The sequence below is a fragment of the Danio rerio genome, chromosome 16 (genome assembly GCF_049306965.1).
Source record: "Danio rerio strain Tuebingen ecotype United States chromosome 16, GRCz12tu, whole genome shotgun sequence".
NCBI lineage: Eukaryota > Metazoa > Chordata > Actinopteri > Cypriniformes > Danionidae > Danio > Danio rerio.
Window position 1 is genome coordinate 8,876,064 of NC_133191.1, and position 14,311 is coordinate 8,890,374.

The following is a 14,311-nucleotide window of genomic DNA, read 5'->3' on the forward strand; positions in this document are numbered from 1 at the left end:
GTTTGACTCTTCAGTAGTTATACAGTGTAAGTTTCTATTATCTTGATTTATAAAGTATGGCTATAGGAACTATACTCTCATTCTGACGTAATAATCAAGAATCTTTGCTGCAGCATGCACAATGATCTTACGCAGCTAGCTACCTAACTGGAGATCCAGCTGCATCGATGGTATGATATATACATTTTATATAACTCCAGAATGAGATTATACACTCACCGGCCACTTTATTAGGTACACCTTTCCAACTGCTCAATAACACAAATTTCTAATCAGCCAATTACATGGGTGCAACTCATTTTGTTGGTATTTTCTTGGCACACTTTGGGTCAATTAGTACCAATTGAGCATCGGTTTCAACGTCACAGCCTACATGAGTATTGACCACAGTATACCCATCTTCTGATGGCTACTGCCAGCAGGATAACGCACCATGTCATAAAGTGCAGATCATCTCAGACTAGTTTCTTGAACGTGACAATGAGTTCACTGTACTAAAATGGCCTCCACAGTCACCAGATCTCAATCCAATAGAGCACCTTTGGGGTGTGTTGGAACAGGAGATACATGTCAATTTGGACCAAAATCTCTAAGAAATATTTCCAGTACCTTGTTGAATCTATGCCACGAAGGATTAAGGCAGGCAAAAGGGGGTCCAACACGGTACTAGTAAGGTGCACCAAATAAAGTAGTCGGTGGGTGTAGTTTCTAACAATATCAACCTAGAAAATAGTAACTTTTAATAGTCTCAAAACACAATTTGACTACAGAATCATCACACGTAAAAATTTTTTTGTAGTGATATGTTTTGTAAGTGACAAGTTTTGTAAGTGATATGCTAACGGTCTAATCGGATTCAATGAACTATGCTAAGCTAAGCTAAAAGTGCTCACTCCAGACTTAAGAGTTCGGCTAAATGAATTAAAAAATGGTAAAACTGTTTAACCCTACTAGACTAAAACATGCATCACTTAAAGACACATTACTAGTTTTGTTTCCCCATATTGTTTTCGGGGTATGCATAATTCACCAGAAAGACATGACACTGTAAAATTACAAAGTTTATTGATTTACAAGTTTGATTCAGTTTGTGCTGCAATCAGAAAATAAAATAAAATCATTACAAAACATTCTTTAAACATCTTTCATTACAATGCTTTAGTGTCTGAAATGTACTATACTAGTGTCAATTTACAAAATGTTCAGCTTGTACATACCCAAGTCTCAGATTCAATAAAATTACAACCATACAGGTATGTCGTATATAGTCTATAATTCTAAATAACGACATAAAATATGTACAGCTTCGGTAAATATATTAAACACTTTTACTCTATGATTTCCCCAACAGAATAAATTAAAGCTGAAGCACCGCTCTACAACACAGTTGCTCAGTAGCTTTGTGAAAAGGTTTGATTAGATCATATAAAGTATAAGGATTTCCAAACGTTGTGTTTTCCAATTATTCAGTTTCACAAAAAGTGCATTAGTAAAGGTCAAAATTACAGCATGTGTACCTACAGCTCAACATTGTCAGGAGTTGTCTATCAAACGTCCACTTTTCTAATAAAAATAGACGAATCTAAAGATCATTCTCTAAATATTCTTTAAAATAACAGTAAAACGTTTAAAGAAATGTTATGTCATTTTTTTTGTCCGCTTATCCGGGGCCAGGTTGCAGGGGCAGCAGTCTTAGGAGAGAACTCCAGACTTCGCTCTCCCCAGACACTTCCCAGGCCAGCAAAGAGACATAGTCCCTCCAGCGTGTCCTGGGTCTTCCCTGAGGCCTCCTCCCGGTGGGACATGCCTGGAACACCTCCCTAGGTAGGCATCTGAAACAGATGCCCGAGCCACCTCAGCTGACTTCTCTCGATGTGGAGGAGCAGCGGCTCTACTTTGAGCTCCTCCTGGGTGACAGAGCTCTTCACCCTGTCTATAAGGGTGCGCCCTGCCAACCTGCGAAGGAAACTCATTTCAGCCGCTTGTATCCAAGATCTTGTCCTTTCGGTTATGACCCAAAGCTCATGGCCATAGGTGAGAGTAGGAACGTAGATTGACTTGTAAATCGAGAGCTTTGGCTTTCGGCTCAGCTCCTTCTTTACCACAACAGACCGATACATCGATCCCATTAGTGCTGCCGCTGCACAAATACACCTGTCAATCTCATGTTCCATCCTTCCCTCACGCGTGAACAAAACCCCAAGATACTTGAACTCCTCCAACTTTGGACTTTCCTCCAACCTGCCCCAAACCAGCTTTTTCCGGTGGAGCACCATGGCCTCGGACTTGGAGGTGATGATTTATTAAAGAAATGCCCTTAAAATATTTTTTTACATTTAAAAAATAATCCTTCAGCATCCAATTTACCACTTAGTGTTCTTTTAAAATAATAATAATAATAATAATAATAATAATAATAATAAACACAAATAGTAAGCTGCTGTAATTGGCAGGTGGATACAAAAATGCAGCCTACCAACTTTATACTCTGATGCAACAGAAAATACCTGCATAATATATTCAGGTATAATACTGATATAAAGTATAGAAGTCAGGCAGACGCATGAAAAAAAAAATTATTACTTGTCAGCAGCTGGACATAAACTCCTGGATATCTAAGTTAATTAGTATTGGCACGGATGTGAAGCAGCATATCACTATAAATAAAGAAGGCTGTGATGGCTGTTGCAACAGCGTTAGCATTAATACTACCACTCAGATTTGGCGATGAGTTTGTGAAAACCCTAATGGTGATCCCAGTTGAAGGTTTAGTGTCCGTAAGAGAGGGGTGATGTTGCTTGAATGGTGCCAAGTCTCCCGTTCACTTGCCTTCTTGTCTGTGTGACAGGGACCTGTGTAAATAAATGCATCAAGTTGTTAAATATGCGTCATTTATTCAAGAGACATTCTTTGTGTTTTCATTGTAACAGTTGAAAGAATTCTGGCCCAGATTTGGCATAAAGCTGGTACAGCAGGCATTCGTCCGGCACCGGCACTGGCCCAGGTTTGGCTGAGGTAGCACTGTCTTACAGGCGGCACTCAAGACTTGGCCCAGATATCAAATGTAGTATTTTACCCAGATGTTAACAATGTGTATGTGGGCCACGTAAGTTTGACCTATCTTGACCTGCTTTTAAAATAAATAGAAATTATTATTGAGTACAGAAAAAAAATCCTATTAATCAGGTCGCTTCAAGAAAAAGCACAGCCATAAAGCCAAATGCTTCAAGGGTTTAAAAAAACATTGCAGTTGTGACACACCAACATATCTGGCCCAGTTCAGGCCCAGTTATGGGTTATTAACTTGGCTGAGTCTTGGCCCAGATATGGTCTGTGTTTGCCTCTTGTATGGAAGCCAGACCTGGTCCAGTCATGTACCGTAATACACTGCAGCATGTGCCAAACAAATGCTGATGGTGTGGGCCAGAGAAATTTTGCTATGGAGGATGAATGTACAGTTAGAAGATGTCAAATGTACTCAAACAGCAAAATTTCTGTGGCCCAGCTCTGGCCTACTCAATCAGCTGTTGCTTGGCCCACGTCGCAGTGAATTACAGTACATGACTGGACTAAGTCTGACTTCCATATGAGGGATAAACATGGACCATATCTGGGCCTAGTCTCAGTCAAGTTAATAACCCATAACTCGGCCTGAACTGGGCCAGCTATGGAACATGTTTGGTCGTTATTTGGCGTGTCACGACTGCAAAGAAATTGATTAATCCATGAAGCATTGCACCTTAGGCAAGTTAATAATGGTAATGGTTTGTAATGGTTAATAATAGTATAATTTGTAAAATAATAATTTGGTTAATAAATTGTATGTAATGCAGGTAATGTTGCCTGGATTAAAATGAAGGCATTAGAAGATGCAAACAGGAAGATGGTAATGACTTTGTGCATCAAAATATTTCTTTACTCTAAAAATAATTGGAATATAGTTTAAAAGTGGGTCAAGATAGGCCAAAACTTACGTGGCCCACATATTAATTTTTACAATTGGGACAAATACTACATTTGTCATCTGGCCCATGTCTTGCGTGCCGCCTTATAGACGGTCCCACCTCTGTCAAACCTGGGCCATGTTAGCCCACATGTGTATGCCAAAGACGAATGAATGCCTGCTGTGCTAGCTTTATGACAAATGTAATCCAGAATTTGTTGATACCCAGGTAGTTTATTGCTACCAGTGTGGGCATGTTTACATCAGGTCACTTCATGCCATTTCTCTGATTGAATGATAACTATCTGAATTGTGAAACAATGTTATAATAGTTTTGGATTTTTTTTTAGTTTTACTTTTTTATTTGGTTTTGACTTTTTGTTTTTAAATTCAGTTAGTTTTAATTAGCTTATACGGGGAGATTTCCTAGTTTTTATATTTTGAAGTTGCTTAGTTTTTGTTTAGTTTTTATTAGTTTCTGTTTTTTGTAAATTAGGATATTTCTTAGGTGCAGGATTTAAAATCCTCAGAATAAATATTGTATAATAAAATCTCAACCAAAGGTAGGCTACTTTTTTTCACACAAGAGCACTACCATCTACTTATCCTCAAATTCAAATACAACAGCCCACAAGATTCATTCATTCATTTTCTTGTCGGCTTAGTCCCTTTATTAATCCGGGGTCGCCACAGCGGAATAAACCGCCGCCCACAAGATTGCCTCAAGTAAAATATGTGTGCAAACCTGCTTATGAGGTTAGATACACAGTAGTGATGGGAAGCTCAGAACACAAACTGGATATTTTGTAACAATCTACCCAAGTTTGGACTTAACGTATCAAAAATATGTAGTCCTTAATCATAATTTCAGTCAGTTAAAACATCACCATGATCTGAAAAGCTTCTTACAATTACGTTTTTAAAAACAAAAATGGAAAAAAACATTGGAAATATATGGAAATTAATAAGACCAGAAGTCTTAAGCCACAACATTCCATTGCTGTGCCCGCTTGTACGTCATGAATAAGGTCAAAAACTTTTTTTTTACATTCTGGGAGCAAAATTTACATATAATCAACCCCAAGTTCTGACTTAAAGATACTTTTATTCAACCATAAGTTTTTTGACCGGATGGAAATGACACAGGCTTCTTCCCAAAGATAAAAAGACGATGTACAAGAGGATGAAAAATATTTCTCAGCTTTTATTTTACATTGAACAAAAACTTTAGGTCAGAATTTGCCAAGGGTATGAATGATTGTATGTGAAAACCTGTCCAGTTTTGTCTGAAATATGTCTTAGACCACCTTCTGAAGTAGTTTGAAGGTCATATTTATTTTTGTCTCGAATGAGTTTCCATGAGGGAGTTTATACCATTTATACCTGTCGTTTTCCTAATCGAATAGCTGTTTGAAAAAATGCATGAAGTGACCAGGTGTTAACAGCCCATGAGAGTCTCACCTTCCTTAGCCGTTGAGCCCCAGAGCCTGAGCGAATGGCCTCCAGAAGAGCCTCCCTGGCCGCCTCTGGGTTTCCTCCTGGAGGCAGCACTACAGGAGGTTTGGCTGGAGCTAAAGGTGGAGGAGGTGGGGGAGGAGGACTAAAGGAAGGAGGTAGAGGTGGCACAAAATCAGGAGATGTGGGACGAGGTGAGATGACTTCTGTGTGGACATTTCTGTCTTCTTCCACCTTCCTGAGCTGCTCCAACTCCTTTGATGCTACTGATTTGGTCTAAAAGCACAAAGATATGACATTAGGGTGGGCGATATGACAAAAAAATTATTTTTCAGGTATGTTAGGTATATTCAGCAGTAGCATTTGAAAAATATTATGAACAAATATAAAATAGGCCTAAATGTTTTGCTGTGTTATTAACTTAAAAGAGATCGTTGACCAAAAAAAATAAAAGCTCTAACATCATTTACTCACTATCCATAATTTATTTACGATTCTTTGTGATGTTGGTTTTAAAATGTTGTCTAAGCAGTACAGCCCAATGAATTTTCTTATTTTAAAAACAAAAAAAACTAACAGATAAAATAAAAAGTAAAATTAAATTTAAGTAAAATATTTTTTTTTAATTAGAAAGATTCAAATACACATTATATATATATATATATATATATATATATATATATATATATATATATATATATATATATAAATGTCAACATTTATTTTTTAGGTACAGTACGTATATTTAGGATTAGCATTTAAAAATGCAATGAACTAATATAAAATTGGCCTAAATGTTTAGCTGTTTTGTTACCATAAAAGGGATCGTTGACCCAAAAATGTTAATTCTGTCAACATTTACTCACGCTCATGTTGTCTTAAACCATTCTGCTGTTAAACATTTGTGTGCCAGCCAGCAACTGTTTGGTCACTCACATTCAGTATAGTGTTCAGAGATTAATACAGATTTGGGAAATCTTCAGAGCGAACAATTATTCGAGTTATTGCGACAATTTAGTCAAGTCTATTAGCCAGCAGTCACTTTAAAACTAGTACACAATCGCATATAAAATGTTTTCAGTTTACTTTCACCAACTGTGTTTATATGCAAATCTTTTTAACAGTTTTCATGTGATCAGACATGAAAAATAGCCTAGTCCTATAATTGGATGCTGTTTGAATGGCTCTGTAGTGTGCATGTGTATATATCGATTTTCATGTGTTCCATCATCATGAATAAGTGCATGTCCCGTGAGTGTAACCAATGAGTTAACATTTGATGTCAATGTATGTCATGTGCAAAAGTAAATGTAGCTATGTTTAAGTCATCTTTTTAGTTATGAAAATGCGAGGCGCACCGCACTGGCTTTTTGTTGATTTTTAAAAAAAAGAGCATTGCGCTGTGTTTTTTATGTTGCTAAGCAACCACTGTATCAGTGGTCTTGGTGCTGGAGTGCATGACGTTGGGCATTTATTTGCACAGTGTTTACTAGGCATAAGACGATAACCATTTTCAACGTTTTAAAACCGCCAAAATTTTCTGTTATACCGTTCCTATAGTATATGTAATTTTTTTATTTACTTTTTTTTTGTTTAGTTTTAACAGTATATCCAGCAGAAGACATCCAAATATGTTGTTTTAAATTGTAAAGAAATCTGTTAAGAAATCTTTTTTTTTTTTAAACTAAGCAGCAAAAGGCAATGATTTTTTTAAAATAATCAGCCTGACATGTTTACTGCTCTAAATTATTTTAAATGTTGCCCAAATTAAAATATATTGTGTTCAATGGGTAAAACGTTTTTGTTTTTTACACAGACATTTAAAAAGAATATATCTCAGAGCAGTCATCACAATACCGTGAAACTGTAATATTTTTATTTATCGGTATCATATCGTCAGAATCTTATACCGGCCCATGCCTAGTGTTTTCTATTTTCCAACTGCAAGCGCACAGAGCACCCTGTCAAATACACAGGGTGCAGCAGGCAATTAGAACCTGAAGCACCAAGGCAGCATAAACAGCTTGCTGCAAATGGAAAACTATTTTAAAATGCATTCATAGATTCAATGTTATTGTGGAGTAAAAGTGAAGTTTGTGTTGCTCAGTGAAATTTCACAGACAAAAATGCAGGTATCGCTATAGAAAATCATTGTAAAATCTGGAATTTAAGGTGAACGAATCCTGAAATTCTGCATTGGGTTCTATGAAGATAGAGAAGAAATTATGTGTTGGTGGATCATTTGTGCATCATTATGACAAGTGATCTATTTTTTCCAAAAGTGTTCCTGATATGACTGTGTGATAATTGTGCACATGCCTTATGCTATGTTCACACCAGACGCGGAACGCGCGGATAAATCACGCATAAATAGCCGCGTGAACATTTGAGGTTACTCGCTTCATTCGCTCGTCAAACCCCGCTTCATTCGCGCGTCAAATCCGCTTTATTCGCGCGTCAAATTCACTTCAGAACAGACGCGGATTCGCGTGATAGGCAGGGCTTCTGTCTGCCCAGTGACTCTAGCTTCATAGCTAAATGGCTAACATGGGTTTTATGAAGAAAATAATAGTGTTTATGTGCTTTATAAAGGCTGATAAACAGCATCGATCCGTTTAGGGCCGTGTCTTGAGTCCACTACATCCTTTCAGAGGTGCATTCAACTCTTTAAGCTCATAAACTCCTCCAGAAACTGAAACTGGATGACGGATGCTTTCAGCGGTGCTTCTGACTGAGCCCAGCCCAGTTTGATGAACTTCTTGTCGGTGTCGGCTTGAGGATTTCCTCTGGGACAACAGGCGATACGCCACAATCACGCCCCCACAAGAGCAAGCTCCTGACTGGTTCACGCGGCGCGAATGTGTGCTGAAGTTCAGATTTTCGAACTCGAGCGATTCGCGCAAAACATGCGTTAAGCACGTCAATCGTGCAAAATGCTCAATTCGCGCTGCACCATTCGCACGTATTGCGCCGCAGGATGTCTATTCGCGCGTTTGCTTGGACTTAACATGTAAATCACTCGCGCTTGACACGCGTTCCGCGTCTGGTGTGAACGCAGCATTAGGCATTACATGCTACATTACAAATTTACCTTCTTAAGTTTAGCTGAGGTGCTTGAAGCTCTTATTGCTGAAAGAAGTGCTGAACGCTCATTCTCTGGATCATTGTACGATGGCTTCTTAACTGTACAGCTGGTAGGCAAGTCGGACACCTGGGCAATATGAACAGCAAGGCATCAAATACTTTTACCATTCCCCAAAGTTTTGAAAATCTATTATAAAAGTCAGATAAATTTAAGCTCAAATTTACCTTTCTGAGGCGTTCAATGCCCTCTCCAGATTGAATGGCCTCCATCAGCGAGCTATGGATAGAAGTTTCCTGTTGGACAGGCTTAAAAATAACCGGCTTGAACTTCTTAACCGGCCCAAACACATTGCCCTGGTTTGGTTCAGATGGAATCTCAGATTTGTGTAACTCTGGCTTTTTTGCAAGTGGTGGGTGTGTGGTGTCTGTTGGCGTCTGTCGGGCAGAGGAGGTGTCTGGGAAATTATTGATTGATGTGGCTTCTTCAGAGAAGGATTTAATGTGAGCAGACACATGTGGGAAAGGCTGGATTTTGATACTTAAGGGTTGTGAATCCAGAGATTTGGTTCTGTCGCCCCCATGCAGAGTGCTTATCCTCTCAGAACTTGTCGGCTTTTCTGCAACATAACTTTGTAGGCATTTAGGTCTAAAAGAAGGCACTGGATTTTCAGTGGGTTTGACTGTGACAGCAGGTTTATGAATGCTTGTAGGTTTAACCTCATTATTTAACAGTTGATTGACAGGGTTTTGAACACCACTGATAGACAACGGTGCCGGCGTGGTATCTATTTTAGTTTTAGGAATGCTACTGTTTTTATTGTTTTTAGCAATGACAGAAGCTACATATTGGCTGGAAGTTCTTCTGGAAGGTATAAGAAACGAGAGGTCACGCTTTTCTGCATGATTCTCTGAGAAAGAAGGCTTACTTGCAACCCCAGATATGGGCTTCCTTTCCACTATAATGACCTCTTTGTGCGTTTCCTCGGGAGGTGAAAGTTTAAAGCTTCCAGTCACAGCCGAGGCCTTGAACACATCGGTATCTCCATTGTTTACGATGGGTTCTGTTTTGGCTGTAGTTAATTTCTCTTGCTTCTCTGTAGTGCTCCAGAAGGCTTTGGCTTTGACCAGTGGGGTTTTGTCTGCTCTAGTAGTATCCACACTGGGAGTGTTATTTTTCTCTGGACCAGAGGAAATCTGTCTCTGTGTAACCATGTTGCCCTGTTCATCAATCTTAATGGCACCTGTGACTAGAGAGCCTGCGGGCTTGGTCTGGGACACAGCTGGTTTCGGAGGGATGACTGTGAAGGTTTTCATTCCAAAGCGAGAGAAAGAGCTTAGGGTAATCTTACCCTGAGTTGGCAGGACTCTGGTACTAGACGTCCTTTCCTTTTGAACGCTTTGCACATCAGGACGCACAAAACTTTGGGACTTCTGTAATACAGTGTCTTTCTGACTCGTTAGTTCAACGGTTTCAGATTTACTCTTAGCCTCAGAGTTGAATGTGGTCTTCTGTTCCATATTATCCGTGATCTTAGCATCTTGTGAAGGCTTTTTGCTGGTCGGAGACTGGATGGTGGGTTTGTCAATAACAGTGAGTGTAGTCGTTTGTAACTGCTTCTCTATGTCTGGGAATGGGCTTCTGTGTTTCTCCTCTGTTAGACAGGCATTGTTGTTTTTGTTTTGGATAACTCCACACGGTGTGCACGGTTGGCTAGAGATGCTTTGAGTACTGCGCAACAATACTGACTCACACTCGCTTGCGCTGCACTGGTCATCATCAAGAACTTCATCAATGGCTGTTACTGGAATGTCCATGTCAACAATGGACACGGGTATTTCATCATCCACAAATACAGACGCTCCATCTGAGTGATTCAAGTCTAATATACAGGAGAAACATAGTTACAGACAAAATTAGTCATTTATTGGTCTTTAAGGAGTTCACATGCACAGTGTGACAACTACATTGCTAGTATGTACTTTACTGAAGTATTTCCTCACAATTTATAGGATGGATAACTAGTTTAAAACAAAAAAAACAGGAAGATTTCGAAAGGGTTATGAAATGCATAAGTACATTTAGCTTCACGGAGGGCAATGTTAGTCACTTTAAGTTTCAAGTTGTAGTGAGTAATATTGACTGCTACAATAGCAGCTGAACTAGCTAGAGCACCTTTAGAGGTCAGAGGAGTGAGGTTTACCTGCATAGCACTTTACTAGGTGGCCTACAGATACACTCACCACCCTAAACCTCACTCACATCCCGGACGAGCCCCCAAGTGTAACCCACCGGTCTTACTGCACCAAACCCAGTCTGAGCTGGGATTGACCCAGCAATTCTTTGTATGGAAGTCGATTGCTCTACCAAGGAGGCTAAAGACTATAGCCTCTAGGGTCTTTTCTAGAGCAACTTTCGAGGTCAGAGAAGTGAGGTTTATCTGCATAGTACTTTGCTAGCTGGCTTCCTTTACACTCACCTACGCTAAACCTCACACATATCCCGGACGTGCCCCCAAGTGTAACCCACCGGTCTTACTGCACCCAAGCCCACCTGAGCAAGGATCGAATTAGCGATTCTTTGTATAGTAGTCGATTGCTCTAACAAGGAGGCTTAAAGACCATGGCCTTTAGGGTCTGTTGCTAGAGCAACTTTAGAGGTCAGTGGAGTGAGATTTACCTGCATAGAACTTTGCTAGCTGGCTTCCGTTACACTTACCCCCGCTAAACCTCACTCACATACCGGACGAGCCCCCAAGTGTAACCCACTGATCTTACTGCACCCAAACCTGTCTGGGCTGGGATCGAACCTGCAACTCTTTGTATGGGTGTCGGTTGCTCTAACAAGAAGGTTAAAGACCATGGCCTCTGGGGTCTGTCGCTAGAGCAACTTTAAAGGTCAGATGAGTGAGGTTTACCTGCATAGAACTTTGCTAGCTGGGTTCCGTTACACTTACCCTCCTAAACCTCACTCACATCCCGGACGAGCCCCCAAATGTAACCCACCAGTCTTACTGCACCCAACCCTCTCTCTGCATACGATTCGGTTGCTCTAACAAGGAGGCTTAAAGACCATGGCCTCTGTCGCTAGAGTCAGAAGAGTGAGGTTTATCTGCATAACACTTCGCTAGCTATCCTCCATTACACTTACAAACATGAGGATTAATAAACTTTCCACAGTTCTGTCCATATTTGACCCATTGCTTTAATATGCTGTTTCCACCAACCAGATTGCATTGCACATTGTGTGCTACCTAAGTGTGTTTTCTAAATCTCTGCAAACATTCATATAGCATGTGTTTATGCTTAGTAAAATTATGTAGCTTTTCCACAGCACAATTTTAGCCCTGATTTTTAATCGCTGACAAATTTTGTGAAATCAGCAACAAATGTGTAAAATCAGAGACAAATCTGAGCTTGTTTATGAGAGCAAACATCACGCAGTCTGAACTATCATCAAAGACATGATCTGAGAGAATAACTGAGATTTCAATGATGCCTGTAAAATATGTGGCATGCTTAATTTCTGGAGCTGTCTGTGATCAAAATCAAGCTGTGTGAATTGAGTTCTGGCCGAAAACACATCAGCGATTACCTACAGCCAATGAGAGAGCAAGATACAGGGCAGTTCAGGGAGGACTTATAGAGCGCAGTCTCAGAGTAAATAAACTTTACGATAATATTAAACAGAAACAAAGCAGAAACTGATCCAATGTTACCCCAGAGAGTCATGCAGTGTGAAAACAATTGTTATCTGACAACTTTGAAGATAGCACAGTGTGAACTCGACATAAACCTTATAAAGTATTAACTGGGAAGCACAGTTGAGTGATTGAAATGTTATAATTAACTTAACAATGAGTTATTTACCTGCCAGATTTGCATCTAAGTCGGCCAGGGTGAGGTGGATCTGAGCTGTAATCTCTGGATCTTCTTCATATCCATTTTGTCTCTTAATTGACTTTTGTCCATCCTGAATATGTCCACTGCTGAAAAATCAGATTATTAGTAAAATAAGTGTTTTGTCAAGTTATTACATTTGTTTAGCCTTACAGTCCCACAAACAAGACTTGTAAATGCATATTATCAACTGGAAAAAAAAGAGTCAAATAAAAACGCAACACTTTTCCATTTTTCATGAGCTGAACTCAAAGAGCTAAAACGTTTTTTATTTACACAAAAGGCTTATTTCTCTTAACCGAAAGCCCTATTTGGACAAAACTGTTTGTACTGGGGACATCAGAGAATTATTTTTTTTGTTTCACAATAATTTTAATCCAGTTTTTTTTTTCTCAGATTATCACTATAAAAATTCCAGATTAAAATACCTACTGTTTTTCAGCAAACAGTCCTATAAGAAATCTAATCCCGTTCGATGCGAGTGTCTGCGAATTCCGAAAAAGTTTTTTCTTGTATATTTTGGTGAACCACCATACAATCTCTAGTGCACGTGTATTCAGGTTTTTGCTTTCTGCGCACCAATAATTGATGTAGATGTGTTTGCTACCATGTTATGAAAAAAAATAAAAATATTTAAACCAGCAAGAAGTGCTAAATCACAAAAAATTGTTAAGACTAATTACAGTAATATCAGTTTCAGGCTGTTTCATTAATGCAGTTAACTACATAACGTGAACATTCTATAAGTTAAAACATATTTATTCCAATGGGCTTATTTTAAGAGGTTCTACAATAAACTGTAGTTAAATGTATATTAAGTTTATATATATATTTATTTACAAATATATACAATTGATGATAGATTTATTAGCCCCCCTTAATTATTAGCCCCCGTTTATTTTTTTTTCCCCAATTTCTCTTTAACAGAGAGAACATTTCAACACATTTCTTAACATAAGTTTTAATAATTCATCTCTAATAACATCTCTAATAATTTATTTTATCTTTGCCATGATGACAGTAAGTAATATTTTACTGGATATTTTTCAAGACACTTCTATACAGCTTAAAGTGACATTTTAAGGCTTAACTAGGTTAATTAGGTTAACTAGGCAGGTTAGAGTAATTAGGCAAGTTATTGTAAAATGATGGTTTGTTCTGTAGACTATCAAAAAATATATAGCTTAAAGGGGCTACTAATTTGTCCTTAAAAATGGTGTTTAAAAATTAGAGAACTGCTTTTATTCTAGCCAAAAAAAAAAAAGTAAATTAATTTAAAAATACTTTCTCCAGAAGAAAAAATATTATCGATTATCGGCCATACTGTGTAAATTTCCTCTCTGTTAAACATCATTTGGGAAATATTTTAAAAAGAAAAAAAATCAATTGGGGGCTAATAATTCTGATTTCAACTGTATATAATTTTATTTAAAAAAAAATAATTAAGCAGGTGGCTCAGTGGTTTACACTGTCACCTCACAGCAAGAAAGTCGCTGGTTCGAGTCTTGGCTGGGCCAGTTGGCATTTCTTTTTGGAGTTTGCATGTTCTCCACGTGTTGGGCTGGGTTTCCTCCTGGGTTTCCCCAACAGCTATAGGTGAATTAAATAAACCCAATTGGTCTTAGTGTATGAGTGTGTGTGTGTGTATACGAGAGTGTGTGGGTGTTTCCCAATACTCTGTTGCGGCTGGAAGGGCATCCGCTGCATAAAACATATGCCAATAGATGGCGAAGGCAAAGGAAATTAAAAATGAATTTAAATTTAAACTTTAAACAAGTCAGGGTGTTTTTCTTTATATATAAATGTAAATCTACTTTTCAAAATACATTTGAGCAAATTTTATAAATTGTGTTTATTTGCAGTTTTTCAATTATATTCCTAAAGTCTACTTTTATATATCCTGAACATGTGGGTTTTGTGCAACACACACAG

General features: G+C 38.5%; 1 protein-coding gene across 16 annotated transcripts in view; it reads right to left on the minus strand.

The window, feature by feature from the left end:
* Positions 1 to 1,048: 1,048 nt before the first annotated feature.
* Positions 1,049 to 14,311, minus strand: part of cobl (cordon-bleu WH2 repeat protein) — a 138,518-nt gene continuing 125,255 nt past the window's right edge. For 9 of the 16 annotated variants that reach the window (XM_021466684.3, XM_002664800.8, XM_021466683.3 and 6 more), the window contains 5 exons: positions 12,350 to 12,468; positions 8,708 to 10,362; positions 8,490 to 8,609; positions 5,405 to 5,674; positions 1,049 to 2,852 (listed from right to left, as the gene is read on the minus strand). In XM_021466684.3, the coding sequence (XP_021322359.2) occupies positions 2,769 to 2,852; positions 5,405 to 5,674; positions 8,490 to 8,609; positions 8,708 to 10,362; positions 12,350 to 12,468 (2,248 nt within the window). In that variant the 3' untranslated portion in view covers positions 1,049 to 2,768. 16 annotated transcript variants of the gene reach the window in all.